General features: G+C 35.7%; 1 protein-coding gene across 10 annotated transcripts in view; it reads right to left on the bottom strand.

Annotated features, from left to right (window-relative positions):
- micu1 (mitochondrial calcium uptake 1) overlaps positions 1-24586 on the bottom strand; it is a 110538-nt gene that overhangs the window by 44999 nt on the left and 40953 nt on the right. For 7 of the 10 annotated variants that reach the window (XM_048205820.1, XM_048205822.1, XM_048205824.1 and 4 more), the window contains exons 4-5: positions 22231-22393; positions 5407-5450 (exon numbers count right to left, since the gene is read on the bottom strand). In XM_048205820.1, the coding sequence (XP_048061777.1) occupies positions 5407-5450; positions 22231-22393 (207 nt within the window). Of the gene's footprint in view, positions 1-5231; positions 5253-5406; positions 5451-22230; positions 22394-24586 lie in introns of all 10 variants that reach the window. The other 3 variants (XM_048205817.1, XM_048205819.1, XM_048205818.1) reach the window with 1 other exon arrangement.

The raw sequence follows: 24586 nt of genomic DNA, 5'->3' as shown, positions 1-24586 counted from the left end.
ACCCCTGGTTGGGAACCAAGAGCCATTTAATGCAAAAGACTGATAAATCTTGTCTTGAACTCATGAGCTATTGGTTTGAATTGGTCTAACGATTCACTCACTGACTGAATCAGATTGGATATCGAAAATGAACCACAAGTCATTAATTTCATCAATCCAACTCAAAATAATCTGTTATAGTGAATCTGAACCAGAATCACAGAATTCATTATGATTCTCATTTCTGTACACTACTAACTAGAAGTGTGACAGTAGTTAAAGGTTTAGTTCACTTTCAAATAAAAATTTTCCTGATAATTTCCTAATTTTTATGCCAAATTTTACTTTGCAGCCAAAGGTCCGGTCACTGTTGCAGGCAAAATCCATTAATTTCGATAGGAATCCATGTGATCCCAAATTTCGCAGGCAGATTTTGCATTGGGTTCCAGTTGGTCATGCAGCTGCTTGGTTTGAAAGTCATTCTAAATGCTAAATGACATTTTAATATGATAAATTGTATATATATATATATATATATATATATATATATATATATATATATATATATATATATATATATATATTGATAGATAGATAGATCATATAGATAAGAGCATGTTGGATTGTAGTTGTAGCTGTAATTGTAGTTGTAACTACTACTTTGAGTAGTAGCTGTACTTGACAAACTACAGTTTCAAAGTATCTTCCCCAACACTGACATCATATTGTTGGAAAACATATATAGTGTTTGCAAAACTCCTGTACGCATTAAAGTGGGCTGAAGGGAACACACATATTCTCTTTCACACACACACACACACACACACACACACACAACCCGTTTTAGCTGTGAAAGTCACACTTGCAAAGCACCAGCTGCGATGACCTGCAAAATACTGTTGATGGATGATGAACAAGAAGGTTGAAAGTGCTGGTGTGTTAACACACTTGCAAAAAAGGCACAACAATTACTCAAGAGTGTTTATTAGCATTGTGCACCCATGCGTTAACTGTGAAAAATACCGTTCCTGGAATTTCAATATACCATCCAGGATTTAGTGGCATTGACGGCACAAGGAAGTGTGGAAGAAGAAGAGAGGGAAATGGATCCAGCAGTCCTGCCGGGAGCCCGTATGGAGCAAACCAGGCACGGGATTTGAAAGAAATATGGAAATGAAAAATAACAAGACATAGTCCACATCACTCAAGCTGCACGCTGGCCGACAATCCCCAGAAAAACAATATGAGGACGAAAAAAGAGATAGAGGGAACTGGAAATGGAAAGGAGTTATTTCACACAGTGTGGAAATGGAATTTTGCTGGTCAATAACACAAAAAACAAAGGCTATATTTTCAAAGACATATTAACTTATGAATTTATACAGGCTGAGGTACAAAGAGCAGGTTTTACCATGGTTCGCACCAACTGCTATAGTTACTACAAATATTGTTATTACCATAAAACTATAATTAATTACGTGATCTCTTTCAGACTCTCTTTCAAGCTTACACAGTCTTTTTGTATGGAGAGGTATCCACAGTACTGTGCTAATAATAACTGTGGTAACTCTGGTATTTGGTAAATAGGGTTGTCACAGAAATAACTGAATGCACCAATGAGGTGGTTATGGGGGTGAGACTATATCTACAGTATGTGTCCAACTCATTGCAGATGGGAGTGCTTGGGAAACCCGTTTAAACAGGTATTACCCAATTTCATTTGAATGGCAATAATTAGATTCACTCTCACTCTCTTTCCAAGAGTTACTTCCTTCACTTTCTCAGCTGTGCAGGGAAAAAAAAAAAAAGTGGACCTTAATCAAAAAAACCCAATGTGTAATTACAAACAATGTGTAATTACAGAGCAAATGTACATATTTCAGTTATGAATCTTGCATGTACAGACAACAGAAAAAAATCCTGGTGTGATTAGCTGTGAGACTTCATTGAGAAACTCAAGAGTGATTTATCACCATCTGACCCGAGACTGATTCACCACCTCATTACCACTAATGTGCAAACAAATATGCCTAGGTAAAGTGTGTGTGTGAACAGCACAAACAGTACACACAAAGTCATTAGGTGACCCAACCCAGTCCAGAGATCAGCCTGATCAAGGTGCACCAGTACTGTGACAGCTGCTCTCTGACTGGGTCATTTGACAAATGTTCCCTCTTAATGACTATGGAGACAGGAGACTGTTTCCTGTACAAGGAAAATGGGACAAGTCCTGAATCCACAAACAACCCTGCATAAAACCTCAGCTGAGAACAGCATGAATGCTTGTGATACTGGCGGACCAGTATAACCATGCTTTTCACTTCATCTGCTGAAGATGGTTGACTTATGTACTGTTGGTAGTAGTTAATAGTTCACCCAAGTATGAAATATTGGCATCATTTATTCACCCCATTTTCTTTTTTCATTCAAACACAAGTTTGGATCTTAGATTTTCTGATCTTGTGTTTTAGATTTATATAAATCAATGATCAATTTTTCCAGATTTATATAATCAAAATGAGCGGTGATTTACACAGCTAAGATCCAAAAAGTCAAAATTTAAGTCACTGACACAACATTTTAGTTTTTGGGTGAACTATGTCTTTAAATAGCCTAGTTAGGACAAACAAGCTTCAACAGAACATTTTTTTTCTGGCAAATAGCAAGGCTTGGTTAGGGTCGGGCATCGTTTGAATTTTAGTTATTCCGATTCCAATTCTGATTCTGCTTAATGATTATGATTCTTATTGATTTACAGTTTCGATTTTGGGAAAAAAAAAAAAAAAAAAAAAAAAAACATTTAGATATCAAACATTTTTATTCTGTCTTTTGGCAAAACATTCTGTTGCAGCTGAATACCATGAACAAAAATCTAAAGAACACACAAAGTCTAAATAACAACTAACTCATATATAAGTTTATAGATTAATCCTTATTAAAGTTAAAAAAAAGTTATTCAGTCAAGATCAGTGAGTGATTTTCTTTTTCTTTTGTTCTTTGATGGGTTTGGATTATTAGGCTGCTGTCACTTTAAGACAATGCACAGATCCAATATATTGATACACATGATTTCTTTCTCAACAGTTTATGTTCATTTAAGACATAACAGACAATTTTGGCCAGTAGTTTGTAAAGAAACACTATGCGCCAATAGACTGAACATGTAACACGCATGTGCATGACGTCACAGTTTTCACAAATTTGTGTTTTTGTAGTTTACACGGAGACGTTAATGGTATCATTTTCAAAATCTTGCACTTTAAAAAACTCTTTTTCAAAAGTTCATGTTTTCAGGCACCCAAAAGGGGGTGTTGTGTAAATGAATGGGCAAAATGCATAAAAACTTTTCTGTTTTTAGTTCAAAGCAGTGTCATGTAAATGGGCTCTAAGCCAGGGGTATCCAATCCTGTTACCGGATATCTACCTTACAGCAAAATTCAGCTTCAACTCTGATCAAACACACCTGAAATAGCCAACTGAGATCTTCAGGAACAATTGATAATTAGAGACAGGTGTGTGGAGCAGGGCTGGAACTGAACTGTGCAGGAAGGCAGATCTCCAGGAACGGTATTGGGAATCCTTGATTTATGCTAGTTAATAGGGCTGCGCGATTAATCGCAATTAACCCCAAATCGCACAACATTTAATAACATGTTTTTAGTCCAAACTAACTTCATAACGTCAGTTGAGTGTTTAAAATAACATCCTTCTGAGATTATGTGACAAAATAAGGCACACAACATATTTAATAGCATTCTATACAGTGAGAAAGGCTATGTCGATTATTATTGCATTATAAATGTACTTTATTATCATGATATTAATACCTGAGAAGGCTTGAAAAACTCAAATAAATCATACACTGTTGTGGTTGTGTGTTTATTGGTCATGTTTAATCAAAGCGTTTCAATCCTCTATTTAGCTACAGCGATAGTATGATGCCCATAGGCATTTCCTGGAACGAAGTGCGTTATCTTACTTCTGCGGGGCATATTTGGAATTTCTAGGTAAGAGCGCCCTCTAGCTTTTAGATGGAGTACCATTTACTACTGCATTTAGCCGCGCTTTACTTACAAGCTGTGCATTATTTTTATTTTTTTTTAAAAATGAAAAAAATAAAAATAAAAATTGCAGCCTTTGCCAAATCAGGTTCGGTTTAATTTCGATTATTCAGGCAGCCCTACTTGTTAAACATCCTATCATCAAAACCCAACATATGCTGGTGACTAGTCATGTTATGATTTGATGCCTTGAATTAAACAGAGTCACTTGACTATATTTAATTTATTTTAAATTGAGTAAATTGTAGGGCTGTCAAACGATTAATCGCGATTAATCGTATACAAAATAAAAGTTTGAGTTTGCATAATATATGTGGGTGTACCGTGTGTAATTATTATGTATATATAAATACACACAAATTAATGTATATATTTAAGAGAAATATGTTATTTATGTACAAAATATTTGTATTTATATATAATATAAATTATATAAAAATATAAATAAATACATATACTTGTAAATATTTCTCAAATATATATATATATATATGAATGTGTATCTATATTTATATATAGATAATAATAACACACAGTACACCCATATATATTAGGCAAACTCAAAATTTTATTTCGTATGCGATTAATCGCGATTAATCGTTTGACAGCCCTAAATTGTAGCTTGAAAAAGTACAGACTCAAACTAGCTTTCCCAACACAATATTATGTTTGAAAACAGTATAGATTTATAATATCAGAAATTACATTTGTTATCAACCATCTCTAAAATTAATTATTGGTATTGACCAAAATGGCTATATTTGTGCCTTTCTAGTACTAGAGGACACAACAACATCAACAACAACAACAACAACAACAACAACAACAACAACAACAACAACAACAACAACAACAACAACAACAACAACAACAAAAAAGAACCAAACAGAGAGACCAAGGATCTGAGGCAAGGATAGACACGTATAAGACAGACACAGCAGAGGTGTGTTTAAAGAGGGTCATCTAGAGACATCAAGAACAAAGAGATACTACATGAACCAGAAAGCACATAATGGATTCAGATCAGTCTTTTGTAAATTTCAAAAAAGCAAAACAAACAAAAACACATGATGAGAATGTACTGTATGTGTAGTTTGTCATGCAAAATTTTCAAAACATTTTCAAAAAATTTTCAAGCATGCAAAGAGGTTTTTAGACTATAAAAGAGAGAATGTTTCAAAGCATGCTCACGATTGAGCAGTGGATGAGTTTCTGTGGAGAGAGAGTGAAAGATTTTTATGAAAAGTGAATGAGAACAAACGTCTCCGTCCTGCGTCATCCTGTCGAGCGGCACAATGGCAAAGTAACTATTCGGTTCCCACTCACTCGCCCACATATGCACACGCACACAGATCTCGCTGCTTACCTTTCCATCATAGCGTTTCACCACAAACTGATCCAGACCAAGGTCTGTAAGAGACAGAGACAGAGAGAGAGAAACAGTCAAACACACTGGCTCCGTTCCAAAACATAGCACACGCAAATATTGGATAAAATAGACAATTTTTAGTTAGACTGAACTAAATGTTTCGTACTGAATGTATAAGTAACTACTAGAGGAGTGACGAAAAAGACGAGAGAGTTTATGCATTAGAGACGAGACACAAGATTGAGTTAATGAGACGAGATTTTTTTGCACAGAATTTTTAAGAAATCCTCAATGATGAAAAACATGACTAGAAAAAGAGTCTGCAGGTGCATTTGAAATGTTTTAACTAATCATCATTTCAGTTCTACTTTCATAGTATGAATTATCATATGCAGTAAAAGACAATACAGAAGCACTGTAGAAGGTTTTGCCACAAACTCAAAAGACTGGCTCCTGTCTCTTCAGACCTTACTGTACATGAATTATGAGCTTCTACAATTTTTGACCTCCTAACTGAACTCCTTTCCACAAATTGATCAAAGAAATAAAAACAGTATAAAAATGAATAAAACAGTAAGTGCAACCATAATCAAAGTCATCAAATAGAGATCACATTTTTCTTCAAGCATGATAGGGAGCTAATAGATGTTACAACTACACAGCACAGACTAAGATTGCTTTCATAATGGGAGATATTTGCATGCATCAGGGAGACACTTTCAAAATGAAATCGCATTTGAATGCGCGTTCGCGTTTTACTTTCGCTTTCGATTTTACGATTGTGCGTACTCTGTATAGGGAGCAGCGGTTGCTAAGCGCACATTCTACAATATTACTACAATTCTACTCTGTTGCGCAACGAATCCTCCGCCATGGCCTTGTCAGTCATCTCGTCACATGATCAGAAACTCTGATTCCTGCTTCACCACGTACGATTCCGCAACTAGTGTTGGATGAGCTGGGTGGAATTGAATGAGACAGTTATTCAACTGAATTAAATGGTTTTTATTTCTATAAAAAGCAAAACAACAGTGGAAGCGTAAAGTAAACATAGCGGTGGCATATTCTATCTTAAATTAGTAATTTCATCCTCACACTCCGTCATGGCAATATAGCGGGACAGCTTTCACCTCAACGAAAAATCTCGTCACTTTTTAATCTCGTGAGATCTCATCACACCCCTATAAACTACTGATCATCGAACGTTTTTTTTTTTTTACAAGATGTAATACAAGTCTAAGGTGTCCCCTGAATATGTCTGTGAAGTTTCGGCTCAAAATACCCCATAGATTTTTTTAAATTAATTTTTTTAACTGCCTATTTTGGGGCATCATTAAATATGAGCCAATTTATGCTGTGCGGCCCCTTTAAATCTCGTGCTCTCCACCCACGGAGCTCGCGTTTGCCTTAAACAGTGCCTGTCTTTACAAAGTGTTCGTCATGCATGCGGCATGCATGCGTCGGATTATGTGAGTATTATATACTGTTATAATGTTTACATTTGATTCTGAATGAATTTGGGGCTGTGATCCATGGCTAACTGTTACGTAACAGTCGGTTTTATGTTGAGATTCGCCTGTTCTTCGGAGGTCTTTTAAACAAATGAGATTTATATAAGAAGGAGGAAACAATGGAGTTTGAGACTCACTGTATGTCATTTCCTTGTACTGAACTCTTGTTATTTAACTATGCCAAGGTAAATTCAATTTTTCATTCGAGGGCACCTTTAAGCAACTGTTTTCAAAATGTTTCTTGAACACCAAAGATTTCCCCTCTGAGTTTGTCCCAATACACTGTGGGATCATTTTCTCAGTAAAAGATACATGCGGCAAAACTTTAGAATGTGGTCAAAATGCGGTCTACCTTTTGGAATTGGCTTTCACTGTGGGAACGTTCCTATGAGGACTCAAAATGTTGACTAAATAGGAAACTTACTAGAATTTGAAGAGAGCTTTTATCACACATAAACAAGCCTACTTGTATAGCATATTTGAATCCCAGTAGTCATTTACATTTATAGATGTCACTACAGGAACTGGGCGATTACTGACGTGTACAAGTGATTAATATAAGCTATTAAGGCTCATTTCCATGTTCCAGAAGTTCCAAATAAATGTCATAGTCGTTCAGCACTGAATCATTTCTCCATTAATCTTGTGTAACTGAATGCAGTACAGGGCTGAACTGAGTCGAACGGGACAGAGTCTGTTATGGGTTCATGAGCCAAGATTTCATCCAGTGTATAATCCATTAAAGGAACTTCTGGGTTCAATACAAGCTAAGATTGATTACCACAGAAAATAAATGACAAACACAAGTAAAAGATTGTGTTTAAAGTAATGCATTTACAGTTCTATGGAATAGAAGTCTCTTCTGCTCACCCAGGATGCATTCATTTGATCAAAAATACAGTAATATTGTGGAATATTATTACAGTTTAAAATCACTGATTTTCTGTATTAATAAAATGTAATTTATTCCAGTGATGAAAAAGTTGCATCATTACTTCAGTCTTCAATGTCTCATGATCCTTCAGAAATTATTTTAAAATGTTGATTTGGTAACATTTATTGTTATTATCCATGCTGAAAACAGTTGTGCTGCTTAATATTTGATTTTATTTATTTTTGAAAGCATGATATACTTTATTCAGGATTTTTTGATGCATACACAGCTCAGTACATCAGCATTTATTTGATTTTTTTTTTAACATTATTAATGTCTCTGCTGTCACTTTGATCAATTTAATACATCCTTGATGAATAAAAGTATTTGTTTTTCAAAAAAAATTAAAATAAAATTGCACTATGCCCGAACTGCATGGTAGTGTACATTGTATACATTTATATATTTATCATATATATTTTATATAAATATGGTAGATATCAATCATTCATTATGAATAATCATATCCTTTGGTTTGCGTCATGTTCCAGGTAAAATGAATAAATAATCACAAGATTAAAAAGTACTTTAAAACATACCTTTTATCTGGCATTTAAATAAGTATTTAAATCACAGGGTTATTCAAAAACAGGCATCATATCATATAAAATTGCTCATACCAAAGATATTGATCATAATTCCATCACTAGCTGTTCAACCCTAGTTAGTGAAGGTGGGGGTCTCTGCATACATAAAACATTTGAGTGACAGGTGAGGTCACGAGAGAGATTACTACTGAAAAACCGGGCCTAACCCCTGTTTGAGGCCCGGACAGTCTTTGAGCTGAGCGTATCTCTCTAATTCTGCTGCTGAAACAGGATGAATTATGGAACAGCTTTCCTCGCAGCAAGATGAATAATGAATTTTATGTTCACTTCCACACTCCCTCTCTTTACAACCACTCTTCTCTCCCTAAAGAAAAGTCCAACTCTTTAAACTAACTTAAATGACATCACACACTGCCCTGGCATGCCGTGGGTCTCCTGACATCCCACCCACAACTGTAAAAAGAGAAAGAAACATACTTTACAGCAAGAGATGACTTTCTGAATGACAGAATAGCTTGTTCAGGTGTATTGTACACCAGATAAATGGCAGCTAACGGAATCTCGGTGCTTTAATCAAACGGTCAGCATTTCCCTGTGAAGCACATTAAAGTCTGAATGTCAGAAGGTCTCCGCTATGAATACATCAAACCTTCATGTATATCAGAAATGGCAAAAGGGCTCAGCGAATACACAGACTTCATCATAATGGGTGCCACACATAATTCAAGAACTCTTCCATCAAACAATTATTTATTTGCTATGTTTACATGGGGGAGCTGTGTCAGGATAACAAAGACAAAAAAAAAAAGAAAAGAAAACACTTTGTCTGGACCCAACGAGGCACTAAACTAAAAGCTGGCGAAACTGTTCTTTGTAATTACAGACACAGGGCATTTGGCTGAGAGGAGCGGACGAATGGCCGTCCAAGCGTTTCATACTAATTTGTGGCATTTTCCCACTCTATTTCAGCCATTCTTATACACCGACATTCAAAATCACGCAGAGAGGGAATGAAAAACGTACAGAGAATCTCTACCGTTTCAGCATTCCTGTAGATCATGGCACCTGCAATGCCAAGGTCATGGGTTTGATTCCCAAAGAATGCATGAGAAATTTCAAAAGAACAGCATTTATTACAGCATTAATCTTTTGTAAGATTATAAATTTCATCACTTATGATCAAACTAACGGATTAATTATTTCTGAACTTTTAAATGGTAGTGTATAAGAAAACAATTTTCAACAGTGATGATTTCTGAAGGATCATGTGACACTGAAGACAGGAGTAATGGCTGCTGAAAATTCAGCTTTGATAACAGATAAACTGGGATTGTATAAAGTAAACAGGAGGTAAAGTAGGAGACAGGATCGGGAAAAAACTCAAACTCGGGCCTCCTGAAGCGAAATCAGGTTACATGTCGGAGCGCTGCCCACGAGGCTATCAGCTCTGACATAAATTACATTTTACAGTATGCTCATATAAAATCCATTTCTTTTAAATTGAAATAATACTTCTCAACATTACTGTGTTTACCGTAATCCAATTGGGATATAATCAAATAGGGATATAATCAAATAGATTCCCAGTGAATGTGAGTGTGAACAAACTCTTGAAAGACATAAAAGTCCTTTGGATAAAGGCATCTGCCCAACGCATAAATGTAAATGTAAAAAAGAAAAGAACGGTATTTTGCAATATTTTTTTTTTATGGTTGATATATTAGCACAGCTGGCAGGACTGTGTTACTTACACGTGAGAATGATGATCAGGACACGTCCATGTACAGGTCAATTGTTTTTAGTTATTAAGGTTTTTTTTTTGTTTTTTTTGCCAGCCAATGTCATTAAAACTAAATACGTTTGTTTGTTTTGTTTTTTAAACCTTTCAATCAAATTGTTATAAATTTAATTTGTAATGACAAATTTCACATTCATTTTGAAAAAAATAGCGGTCTCAGACATTTGGAATGCTCTATAGACTTCAATGAATGTGTAGTAATGTGTAGTACGTGTGTGTATATGGCTATTTTACAATGGCTTCAAACATAGCTCAACCAATCAGAAGTAGTCACAGAAATTAATCTGTTTTATAATATTTGTTTTACTTTTTGACTTGGTTTTTAACTCAGAAATTATATAATTTGAAAGTGTTTTGATGTTAAGTTTCTGTTTAAGAAATGAAATGTCTAATTAAATGAAATTAGTAATAATAATAATAAGAAGAAGAAAGTAAGAGCCTTCTATTAGTAATGTGTTTAATTCATTGTATTATACAAAAATATGGCTATTTATATATAAATGCAGCAAAAATAACTATACTGTGATATGCTGTTACTGTGATAAATTACTGATAATGTCTCTGGGTGAGATTTTGATCATACCGCCCACCACAAGGTAAAGCAATGCTTCTAATAAAAGTAAAAGAAATAAGGAGCTGGACAAAAAGAGAGCAGGAGAAAGAGATTAAAAAGATGTGGAGGTGTGTCGTGGGCCTCAGAGGACTGCTGAAGTGGGCTGTGGACATAGAGCTGGTCACTGCCATCATTTTGAGTCCAACAAAAGATAAAGATAGAGCCACTGCTTCCAAGCAGTAAATACTTTCCTTTAGCGACTGCAGTAAAAGTTGTCCTTAAAGTGCAAATTTAATATCCACTTTGCTTTAATAGTGGCCATTTTTCTTTGCATGGTCTTACTGACAGCATTGTGATTAAAGCGCATCTGAATGTATTACATTACAGAAGCTCACAAGCTGTAAAGGCCGTGGCACAGAAGGAAGCGCACTTCCTTTGGCTTGGTCAGGGTTATGCCCTCTACTGTCTTGCAAATAAACGCAAATTTTAAAAAAAGAAAGAAGTCAAAATTATGGAATGGAGAACAAAATTTAAGAAATGCAGTGAATTATAATTTGTTTAAATGTGTCAAGTTCTTAGAAATGTAATCTGTAATCATTATTTTCAAAAAGTTTATTTCAATTTATTTTTAATGTAACAAGTATTATTTCATGAATGATTAATTAATAATTAATCAATTAATAAATAAATTACATTAAATGTATTCATTACATATTTTTCTAAGAAATCTTTATAAAAATATAATTTAAGAAATAATAATAATTATGCCAACTCTGTAATTTCAGAACTTTAATTCAGAAATTAAAACATGTTAATCAGAGATGCAGTGTATTCAAGTCTTTGTATGTATGAACTGCATTTAACTAATCAATCCAGACACATGAGCAGGAAGTCATTGAGAAACGACTTTTGTGACCTGTTCCTCACTCAAGACCATAATATGACTTCAGAAAACTTGAGAAATATAGACTACTTTTATGCTGCTTTATTGGTCAATTGTGGAGCAGATATGGTCACTACAAACTATTATTTATGAAATATATATATATATATATATATATATATATATATATATATATATATATATATATATATATATATATATATATATATATATATATACACAGTACAGTCCAAAAGTTTGGAACCACTAAGATTTTTAATGTTTTTAAAAGAAGTTTCGTCTGCTCACCAAGGCTAAATTTATTTAATTAAAAATACAGTAAAAAACAGTAATATTGTGAAATATTATTACAATTTAAAATAACTGTTTTCTATTTGAATATATTTCACAAAGTAATTTATTCCTGTGATGCAAAGCTGAATTTTCAGCATCATTACTCCAGTCTTCAGTGTCACATGATCCTTCAGAAATCATTCTAATATGCTGATCTGCTGCTCAAGAAACATTTAATGTGTACAATTGTACAAAATATTTGTGTACAATATTTTTTTCAGGATTATTTGATGAATAGAAAGTTCAAAAGAACAGTGTTTATCTGAAATCTAATCTTTTGTAACATTATAAATGTCTTTACTGCCACTTTTGATTGATTTAATGCATCCTTGCTGAATAAAAGTATTAATTTCTTTAATTTCTTTTCAAAAAAATAAAAATAAAAATTCTTACTGACCCCAAACTTTTGAACGGTAGTGTATAATGCTACAGAAGCTTTGTATTTCAGATAAATGCTGTTCTTTTGAACTTTCTATTCATCAAGGAATCCTGAAAAAAAAAGTACACAACTGTTTTCAACATTGAAAATAATCTTAAATGTTTATTGAGCAGCAAATCAGCATATTAGAATGATTTCTGAAGGATCATGTGACATTGAAGACTGGAGTAACGATGCTGAAAATTCAGCTTTGCATCACAGGAATAAATTACTTTGTCAAATATATTTAAATAGTACACAGTTATTTTAAATTGTAATAATATTTCACAATATTACTGTTTTTTACTGTATTTTTAATTAAATAAATGTAGCCTTGGTGAGCAGACGAAACTTCTTTTAAAAACATTAAAAATCTTAGTGGTTCCAAACTTTTGGACTGTACTGTACACATATACACACACAGGAATGCTGTTCCGCTGTTCCAGGACCAAAGCAGCATGTTGTAACAGGAGCATGTCCAAATTGTATAAATCACATCATGGGCATTTTCAGACCTGTAGATTGTTTGCTTTGTTCTAAAACAGGGATTAAAATTGTTACAATGTTGGAATTTCTTCTTGGTTTGGTGTGCTCTCACAAAGCAACATTTCTCAACTGACATAAATGTGTTAATACAAGTCACGTGAGAGTAAACTGTCCTCTCATTGGTCAAAGTGCACCTGTTTTCTGGGATTGCGCTAATAGCAGTCATCCATCAGGATTAAATCATACAATACAAGCCCATCTCTTTGAGATGCTCACTAAACACTTTCTAAACTTCAGTATTTTTGTGTGTTTTGGACAGTTGTTCTGGAATTTGTCCGACCATATTTCAATTAGGCATTTCACTCAATTTTTGCTCCAGGTTAACCCATGATTCATTTTGAGAGGCACTAGCAAAAACATACATTGCTTGCTTTTAGTGCAAAGTGTAATTACTAGGGGTGTAATGGTACACATGTATTCATATGGACGTCACGGTTCAGTGCAGTCGGTCACAGGCAATCCACACGCCAATCCAGATGGGGACTTGCGCGGTAATGCAACGCTGTTTGCTAAGCGCCACAACAGGAAAAAGAGTAGAAGAACAGACGATCTATGCATAGATATGTTTATGTGTAATTTCTCAACCAGTGTTTCAACCGTGGAAAAACATCAATAAAACAGCTTGAAAATAATGTCACGTACCATTACATTTACCTCAGGCAAGTCATTTAGTGTCCACAGCATGTTAGTTCACTAGAGAAATTAACTCTAGACTAGGGGAGCATTTCACTAAATATATGCACTATATTAGCTTATATATTCATTATATTAACTTTACCTGTTAGTAAAGTCTTAAATTATTTAAAAAAATTTGTCATGAAAACAATGATTATATTTAAAAAATGAATAGGAGTAGAAAAATAATTTTATAATTAGATTTAGAAGTTAATGCAAAACTGCCATGTGAGCATTTTTTTATTATTTGAGTGTTGATTATTGTATATAAAAATATTATAGTAACGTGAAAGAAATATAGTTTACAGCATTAGCTGAGATAGATTTTCTTATGTTCATTTTAATTGAATTTATATAAAGAGACACAATTTGTTCAATAAACCAATGTTTAATAAAAAAGAAGAAAAAAAATGATGTTTAGTTTTCCAAACTGTGACTTCAATACCGAGATACATACCGAACCGTCATGTTTGTGTACCGTTACACCCCTAGTAATTATATAGTAATCATATACTGTGATATAGCCTGATTCGTTAGTCCGTCAGATTGTTTTATCACCACAAGCAAACCGTGACAGACTTCGTATTCAAGTGAGCCAAGACCACCTTGTTCAGGAGATCTCTGATCGATCGTTTTGGTGTGGATCCGAGCACAATCACACCAGGTTCTGAAACAAACACTCCAAACGAAGCAGGTGTGAAAACGCCCCAAGACTATAGCACAAAAATGTGTGACATCATAACAGAGACTGGTCTGAAAATGTTCTTTTGGCAGTGAACTCAAAGTGTAAATGCATTTACACATGCAAATAAACACATCTGCAGCCATCAGCACTTCTATCAGTTATTCATGGCCAGTGTTCAAATCTCTTGCATCAGCTCCACCTCTGGATGAGAGTCTTTCATTCTACTGCGCTAATTCATTTACCATGCAATGTCACCCTCTCACACGCGCATACACTCGACGAGTTGGCCTTCACTGTGGCATTCCCCCCTTTAAAAGTCTCTGCTCGCTTTGCCATCGCTTTACACGCAACAGCTATTTTCCTAGCTCAGCTGTCATGGACTCCGGTATCATGTGAGGGGTGGAATGGGGAACAGGGCCTAAGATGACCCATGAGGGGGGTGTTGTGCGAAATTCGAGCCCGCATCAAAATGCTAACGGCAAGATGTATCTGATAATGTAAATAATGTGAAAAGCCATTATTAAACAACACATGAAAGCGGATAATATTATGCAATCACTTGACTGATTGACTGTCTAATGAATAAAACCAAAGCCATTTAATTTGGTGGCCATCTTGGTAATGCCCCAGGGCAGCTGTTTTTCCAGTCACACATCTCCTGTCTGCTTGAATGGAGAAAAACTGCAGGCTGAGCTTCGATTGGGACATCACAGAAGATGGCGCTGAACCTACCCCCACTGGATGCAAATAATAAATAAGCTTCATAGCGGGTTCCAAGTAATCAAGGGCTTAGGCCGTTCCCTTCAGACACTACTGGGCACAACGCAAGCAATGAATATATCCGAGTTTATGAGACGAAGGCAAGTCAGTGAGTGATGGGCATAGATATTTGAAGTAGAATGTAGCCAAGGTTTGATGATGGTTAAAATTGCAACAACGGTTTAAATTTCACATGACAGCGATAGTTTTCAGATTTTCACTGCTACAATAAGAACATGACAGGTCAAAAACACATGACTTAGAGTAACCCCATTTCACAACCCACAAAGAAACATTAACAGACAGATTAGAGAACAGGAAATGGCTGAGAAAGTCAGTCCACAGACCAGTGGCTATTAGTGTATTTATGACTGTGTCAAGCTTACAGCTATTTACAGATGCAGAACGAAGCTCAGCAGGAAGCGACATGACTGATGTGTATTGTGTTTATATTTGCAAGATAGAGTTGTGTGCCATTCAGAATCGAGCTGAATGTCTTTCAGACTCCTGAATTTGAAATGAGGCAGGATGTACAGTATTTGTAAATGTAATTTGAATTTAATAAAGCAAAATTAAAATGGAATAACATTTTAAATAAAGAAATCTTTTAACCGCTTGCAAGTGTATGCCTTAAAGCAGGGATGGACAACTTCAGTCCTGGAGGGACTCCAACCCTAATCAAACACATCTGAACCAGCTAATCAAGGTCTTTAGGATTAGTAGAAAGTTATAGGCAAGTGAGTTTTTATCAGGGATTGAGATAAACTCTGCAGGACACTGGCCCTCCAGGACCGGAGTTGCCCATCCCTGCCTTAAAGGAACACTCCACTTTTTTTGAAAATAGGCTCATTTTCCAACTCCCCTAGAATTAAACAGCTGAGTTTTACCGTTTTCGAATCCATTCAGCCAATCTCTGGGTCTGGCGGTACCACTTTTAGCATAGCTTAGCACAGTTCATTGAATCTGATGAGACCAATAGCATCTCGCTCAAAACAATTACCAAAGAGTTGATATTTTTCCTATTTAAAACTTGACTCTTCTGTAGTTACATCGTGTACTAAGGCCGACAGAAAATGAAAAGTTTTTCTAGGCCGATATGGCTAGGAACTATACTCTCATTCCGGCTTAATAATCAAGGAACTTTGCTGCCGTACCATGGGTGTAGCAGGCGCAATGATATGACGCAGCGCCTGTGACCCCCTGCTTGCACAGGGAGCGTGCCTTGCAACCATGGAGACATTTGTGAGAGACGCTGCGTATTATCATTGCACAAGTTTTAAATAGGAAAAATATCGAAACTCTTTGGTCATTTTTGAGCAAGATGCTATTGGTCTCATCAGATTCAAAGAGCTACGCTAAGCTATGCTAAAAGTGGTACTGCCAGACCCGGAGATCATCTGAATGGATTCGAAAACGGTAAAACTCAACTGTTTAACTCAAGGGGAGATGGAAAATGAGCCTATTTTCAAAAAAAGTGGAGTGTTCCTTTAATACATATGAAATACCCATGAATCCATATATCATCTAAAATAATTGATGTCATATTTTTAACAGTACTGAACTTAGTTTAGGGAAATAACTTTCAGCTTAGAAAAAAATCGAAATGATTTTGCATCAAAATAAATTTTTTACCGAAACACTGATTTCATTTAGATGCAGTTTTGCAACTATGCAGAAGGCAGTTTTTATATCAAATTTCCAATTACATATTTATGCCATGATGTGTTGAAATATAAACATTTAAATAGTGGCTTTAATAAAAACTTTTCATGACAGATTTATTACACCTTGCAAGTGTCCATGTTAGACTGCTTTTGCCTTCAGAACTGTCTTATTTCATTGTGGCATAGATTTAACAAGGTGCTGGAAATGTTCCTCAGAGATTTTAGTCCATATTGACATGACTGCATCACGCAGTTGCTGCAGATTTATTGGCTGCACATGCATGATGCAAATCTCCTGTTCAGCCAATGCTGTATATTGCACTGAGATCTGATGACTATGGAGGCCATTTGAGTATAGTGAACTCATTGTCATGTTCAAGAAACTTTGTGCTTGTGATGGCACACTATCCTGTTGGAAGTAGTCATCAGAAAATGGGTACGCTGTGGTCATAAAGGGATGGACATGGTCAGCAACAATACTCAGATGTGCTTTGGCATTTAAACGATGTTCAATTGGTACTGAGGGGCCCAAAGTGTGCCAAGAAAAAAAAAAAAAAAATCCCACACACAGTGCTTGAAGTGGAAAAATAAAAGTGCCAGCACTCCTGATGCTCTGTTCAAAATGCGTTCCAGAAGAAGGGAGGGTGCGATGGGCTTCCATACGTGTAACATGTCGAAAGTGATGGAACGCAAGGAAAACTGGTGGTACGCTAAAGGTAAAAATAGAGAAGTGTGGCGCGTACCAGCCCACTTAGAGCACTGCCCACACAGCATTACACCACCAGCAGCAGCTTGAACCATTGATACAATGATTGATACACTGATCCATGCTTTCATGTTGTTTACGCCAAAATTCTGACCCTACAATCTGAACGTCGCAGCAGTAATTGAGACTCATCAGACCAGGCAACATTTTTCCAATCTTCTACAGTCCAATTTTGGTGAGCCCGTGCGAACTGTAGCCTCAGTTTGCTGTTCACAGCTGACAGGAGTGGCATCCGGTGTGTTCTTCTGCTACTGTAGCCCATCTGCTTCAAGGTTCAGAGTGTTGTGTGTTCAGAGATGCTCTTCTGCATGCCTCGGTTGTATCGAGTCACTTAAATCCCCTTTCTTCCCCATTCTAATGCTCATTTTGAACTTCAGCATGATGTCTACATGCCTAAATGCGCTGAGTTGCTGCAATGCGACTGGCGTTAACGAGCAGTTGAACAGGTGTGCGTAATAAAGTGGCCAGTGAGTGTATGTAATATAGTGCATATTTTTAGCAAAATGCTCCTCTCTAGAGTTATATTTTTTCTGGTTAAATAACAAGTTTATGGACATTAAATAGCCTGAGGCGAATGTACAGTGGATTAAAAAATTGGAATAACTAATTCCATAAGTGTGCGCACCCCTGAACTAATACTTACTTGTAGCACCCTTTGATTTTATTACAGCTTGGCACAGCTTGACTTGGGATTATTTTCCTTCTCTTTTTCTGCAAAAACGTTTCAGATCTGTTCAATTGTGAGGGCATCTCCTGTGCATCGCCCTCTTCAGGTCCCCCCACAGATTTTCATAGGATTGGGCCATTCCAAAACATTAACCTTTTTTGCTGAAGCAATTCTCTTGTTGATTTAGATGTGCATTTTGGATCATTGTCATGCTGAAAAGAGAAAGTTCTTGTTCAGCCTTCTAGCAGACACCAGAAGGTTCTGTGCCAATATTCGACTCGTACTTGGAACCATTCGTGATTCCCTCCCTTTTCACGAAGTTCCCAGTTCCAGCTGAAGAAAATCAGGCCCAAGGCATGATGCCGCCACCACCAGGCTTCACCATGGGTATTGGTGTCATTTTGGTGTCCATTGTGCTGTGTTGTTTTGGCATCAAACATTCCTTTTACAATTTTGGCTGAAAAGTTCAATCTTGCTCTTATCAGACCAGAACACATTTTTTATGCTTTTGCAAAGTTTAACCCGGCTTGGATGTTTGTTTGTTTTTTGTTTGTTTGTTTGTTTTTTCAGTCATAGACTTGTGTCTTGCCACCCTTCCCCACACTCTAAAAAATGCTGGGTTAAAAACAACCCAAGTTGGGTTGAAAATGGACAAACCCAGCAATTGGGTTGTTTTAACCCAGCGGTAGGGTTAAATGTTTGCCCAACCTGCTGGGTAGTTTTATTTAACTCAACTATTGTTTAAAAATTACTGTACTGCTTAAAGGTCCCGTTCTTCGTGATCCCATGTTTCAAACTTTAGTTAGTGTGTAATGTTGTTGTTAGAGTATAAATAAAATCTGTAAAATGTTAAAGCTCAAAGTTCAATGCAAAGCGAGATATTTTATTTAACAGAAGTTGCCTACATCGAACGGCCAGTTTGGACTACATCCCTCTACTTCCTTCTTTAATGACGTCACTAAAACAGTTTTTTGACTAACCTCCGCCCACAGGAATACACAAGAGTTGCGTTTGTAGAGTGTGTTTGTCGCCATGTCGTCGAAACGCTGTTATTTTCAGCCCGCAGTCCAATCACCGGGTCTGATTCCGGCTCAAATTGATAGGGTAAAATTAAAGACATGTTTACGATAACACTGAGCGCATGCATCTCCACGTTATGGTAAGAGGCGTGACCTTTCCGGGCAAGATGCGCTAAGAGCTGCTGTCGAATCACAACACAGGAACCGCTGGCACAATCAGAACTCGTTACGTATTTCTGAAGGAGGGACTTCATAGAACAAGGAAGTCATCAGCCCGTTTTTATGACAGTGGAAACAGCGGTATACAGATAAGTAAATTATGTGAAAAATACTGTTTTTTTACACGCGAAACATGAACACATGTTATATTGCACACTATAAACACAATCAAAGCTTCAAAAAAACACGAAAAACGGGACCTTTAATTAAAATTAACCCAAAGTATGTTGGAAATGCCATTTATTGATGTTCAATGAATAATTATTAAACAATAAACATTTATTAAATTGCTTATTAATAAATTTATATTAATAAACTATTAAACTATTAAATTTATATTAATAAAATATTAAAGCTTATTAATAAACATTCACCTTTTGTCTATTATTGTTGCCTCTAATTGCATCTGGTTTTTAATTTCCCAACTATTTTGGGTTAATTTTAAGCTAGCCATATAGCAATTTTTAAACAATAGTTGGTTTAAATAAAACTACCCAGCAGGTTGGGCAAACATTTAACCCAACTGCTGGGTTAAAACAACCCAATCGCTGGGTTTGTCCATTTTCAACCCAACTTGGGTTGTTTTTAACCCAGCATTTTTTAGTGTGCATATTCCAGACAGATGGAGAATACAGGGGATAGTTGTCACATGTAGTGAGCAACCAGTACTTACCAGAAAGAGCTGCAACTCTTTTAATGTTGCTGTAGGCCTCTTGACAGCCTCCCTGACCTTTTTTCTCTTTGTCTTCAGATCAAATTTGGAGGGACACCCTGTTTTGATAATGTTACTGTTGTGCCATACTTTCTCCACTTGTTGATAACTGTCTTCACTGTATATCTAATGCTTTTTTTTTATAACCCTCACCTGAGCGATACTTCAACAGTGAGATCCTGTTGATGCTTCATAAGCGCTTTGTCGCCCATGGTTCTTGTAGTAGCATGCAACCAAGTCAGAAAAATCTTACAAGAACAGTTGGAGTTAATCACTTCAGCTTAAGACAGGTGTGTACTATTTCACACGAGCTTGACGATTGGTTTATTCTAAACACAGCCACATACCCAATTATAAAAGGGTGTGCACACTTATGCAGTTAGGATATTTTAAGTTTTTATTTTTTTTCTCAGAAATGTGTCCCTGTGGTTTTTAGTGGCATTGCATAGGTTCAAATGTTCTTATATGATTTATCGTTGTTTCATTTTGTACATCACAAAACCCAGCTGATTTAACAGGGACTTTTTTAGATCCACTGAAACCTTACTTGACATTGTTGACAAGCTGTTTTACTGACGTCTTTACACATTTGAAACACATGAGACATAATGCATTTCAGTAAGTTGTACTGTTTCTTTCAACATACCTTCTGATGTTCATTCACTGTACTTTGTGATATAACTAGTAGTAAAGCGTAAGAGATGATTGGTTCACGTGAGCTCCGCACTGCAGCTGTAAATAAGGCAGATACAGCTATCTATCTAGTGGTTGATTATGTTTTCACATTTTTAACTTTAGTTAGTGTGTAATGTTGCTGTTTGAGCATAAACAACATCTGCAAAGTTAGGATGCTCAAAGTTCAAAGAAAAGTGAGATTTTTTCTTTTAAAGAATTCTCTGTTTAAGGACTACAACAAACGGCTGGTAGGGACTACAACAAGCTTCTTCTGGGTTGGTGACATCACTAACCCTGAAATTTACATAAACCCTGCCCCCAAGAACACACAACAAAGGGGGTGAGGCCATGTTATTGCATTACTGTATGTAACACAAATGCAATATCATATCATAAAAGCAAGATGACAACATGGCAAGTTATAAACGTAATTAAACTAAATTATACCTGTTCTATCTTCATGCAGCATATATTCTATGGCTCTGTAGGCATCTTACAACAGTTCCCACACAAGCAATTTATTAATTACCATGATGGAATATGTTAATTAATGACTTTAAGATAGTTAACTCCACATCAGCTAGATAAATTAAGCAACTAACCATTCAGAAACATCCTGTTGCATTCTACATGTTCTCATTCTGCACTTCTTCTTGAGTCTCTCCTTTATTGTCCGACTCCGGTTTGAACATAAAAGGCTAACAGTTTCTGACATTTTCAGTGAGTCTGGATGAGGTAACATTAATCGGAGCTGCGTGCTAACATGAGCTTCTGAAACTCCGCCCTCTTCTTGAGAGCAGCAGCTCATTCGCATTTAAAGGGACACACACAAAAATGGAGCGTTTTTGATCACCCTCAAAAAGCGAGAAATTTAACATGCTATAAAAATGATCTGTAGGATATTTTGAGCTAAAACTTCACATACACACTCTGGGGACATCAGAGACTTATTTTACATCTTGTAATAGTGGCATTATATGACCCCTTTAAAGATCATCAAAACATTTATTGTTTGAATTTTGTTATAAAATTGACAGAATTTGAAAGCTGCTCAAATTCTGTCAATTTTAAGAATTTTAAGGCATTTAAGAATCTGCTCAACAGTGCTCAAAATGCTAAGGGAAATGCTGGTATCGTCACATTTTTTAACATTTCAGTACCGACTTTGTACAGTCGGTACTTTTGACAACACTAGCATCCACACATCTTTACCAGTTGTAGCTTATTTACATTGTGTGCATGAATAAATTTTAGTGTTTCACTGATCACAATACTTGTAAATTAATAAAAAAGATTCTCTGTTGTTTGACTGTTGAATTTCTCTTGAATTCTGTAAATTCTTCTTCCTGTCATTCCAATTCAACATCCTTTCTGATATGGCCAATTAACAATATCCAACTGTGAATTTTACTGGTCAAGAAAGACTGAAACTCACTCTCTGGCTGTTTCTCATTGGGTGTGATGGAGCGCACAAAGTCCTGTGGCGTCATGTACACCTCCGCGTCTCCGTGCTCACTGATGATCTTCAGGGTGGCAAAGTAGCGAAATATCTTGTCTGGAGTAGAGTAAGCTCTGATCCGGTTCTCATACTCCATCACCTGTATCACACACACAGAAACACACACTTACAATCAATATCAATTCTAAGAAGTAGCTACTTCATTTTTTCCTTTTGTCTTAACTTTCTACTAAATAAACAACATTTTTACCAGTGTGACAGCATTTCAGGTGTTGAAGGGTTAGCTCACCCAAAAATAAAAATCTTGTCTTTAACATGGTATTTTATCCAAGTAGCTTTATAGCACAACCAAATGCTATATTTCCATTTTTATCACACTGTATTGTTGTGCTGTTTAAACTCCAATAACGTCCAGTCTCTTTCATATACCATTAGAATGATTCATAATAATGAATACATTTTCTTCAAAATTCATTTGCACAAAAGTATTTACATTGCTATTTTTTGTCTTTTTTTCAGTTCTTTTTTTAAAATGCTAATTCATTCAGGGAAGAAACACCACTGTGTGTTGCTCAGAGTTGCATATTCGCACGATTCCATTGTGGCTTTGGAATTATTTTCATTGTCAAAATCAAGCAAAAACAGACAATATTTTGTCTAAAATGTAATATTAACTTCTTGTTTATTTAATTATTATATAAAGCAAGTCAATATCACATTTGCAATCATCCTGATATTGAGGAAAACAGCATTCTTGCTCATGTGATATTTCTTAACTAAAAAAAAAAAAAAAAAAAAATTCAGGGCCTTTTTGTTACACCCATATATTGATTTTCGGGGGCATTTTTATCAATTTTGGTGGTGTTTTTGCCCCATGTCAAAGTTAATTTCAACCCTGCTACCTAGGGGTGTGATAATACCCTCATGTCATGATTCAATACATATCACGATACAATATTATTGCGATACTCCAAGACATTTGGTCAACAAAAAAATGTACTGTTGATTAAAATGCTAAATTTGGTATTACATTGGGAGTGGAAATGAATAGGACTTGGTGCCGGTAACCCAACGCACATGACAATGGTGACACCAGAATAAAAATATTCATTATTCTAACGCTGAAACACATTTATTTCGAATGAATATGTTTGGACTCTGTCACTGTTTAGATTAGATATACTTTGTATCTTGTATAAGGCTGTATTGGATAAATACTATAATACTAAAGTGTAATAAAGCATGCTAGATTGATATAGCCTCATTTACATAACTAAATCTAACCCTCTGATCATTATAATAACCTGTCATTATGGCTGTCGTATCAGCAACAATTGCAAAACAGCAGACAGTTTTGTTCTGATTTATGAGTCAAGAGCAGCCAAAAAGTTATTAATAGCCTAAAGCGACATGGCACATACAACTGAAAAATCATCCATTGCAGGTTGGCTATTAAACAAAGTAAAACTCAATGTAATTTATAATGTGTATGAACATTTCCAGTTTATGTATCTGTAATATCTAGACTACAGCTGTCAATTTACAGCGTTACATCATGTGATCGACCACCTTGGCATATTGACAAACTTAACTGAACGGAATGCTGTGGACTGTGGGCTTATTTTCAATTATATGAATCAAACAATATATTTACCTGTAATGCCACTTTTTGTGATGTCTATACAAATATTTTTTGGCCTCAATAATGTGATCTATTAAATTATCTTAAAAGGGGTCATGACCTGAGATACAGCTCAACTAATACAGCTCAACTAATCGTGAAAAGTGTTGAGTAAATCATTATATTTAGATCTACTCCCATCGCATGAAAGGGTGTAGCGATGAGCAATAGTCGATGAAAGACATGTCTGTTAAGCGCATGCATGAATGCAGTAATCTCGTCATTGCAACTCGATTTCTGCATGCTCACGAATGTTTTCGAATGAACTAGCAGTTCAAACACGATATAAATAAGAGATTCATTGTGCAGTGTAGACAGCATCATTGATTATAATGAGAGTTTTGGTGAGAGTCCAGAACTCAGTCACTGTTAAACCCATGCTGAATAATTGACAGCTCCAGCGATTATAAAGGGAGTGTTCTTTGATCGCTTTTAATCACAATTTAAATAACAGATTATTTTTATGCTACTAAGAGAAACAATGTGAAGTTGACCGTTTAGTCACTGGCTTGATTGAGACAAAAAAACGTCTGACTGTACATTAATCATTACATATCAGAAATCACTTACCACAAATTAGGCATTAGAATTAACATGGTTACTTTACACATGGCATTACTGTTGGGTTCATATCTTACAGTAAAAGTCTGT

Source organism: Megalobrama amblycephala, linkage group LG10 (genome assembly GCF_018812025.1).
Source record: "Megalobrama amblycephala isolate DHTTF-2021 linkage group LG10, ASM1881202v1, whole genome shotgun sequence".
In the NCBI taxonomy this organism is placed as follows: Eukaryota; Metazoa; Chordata; class Actinopteri; order Cypriniformes; family Xenocyprididae; genus Megalobrama; species Megalobrama amblycephala.
The sequence above is the reverse complement of the archived record's forward strand: the minus strand, read 5'-3'. Positions and strand labels throughout refer to the sequence as shown.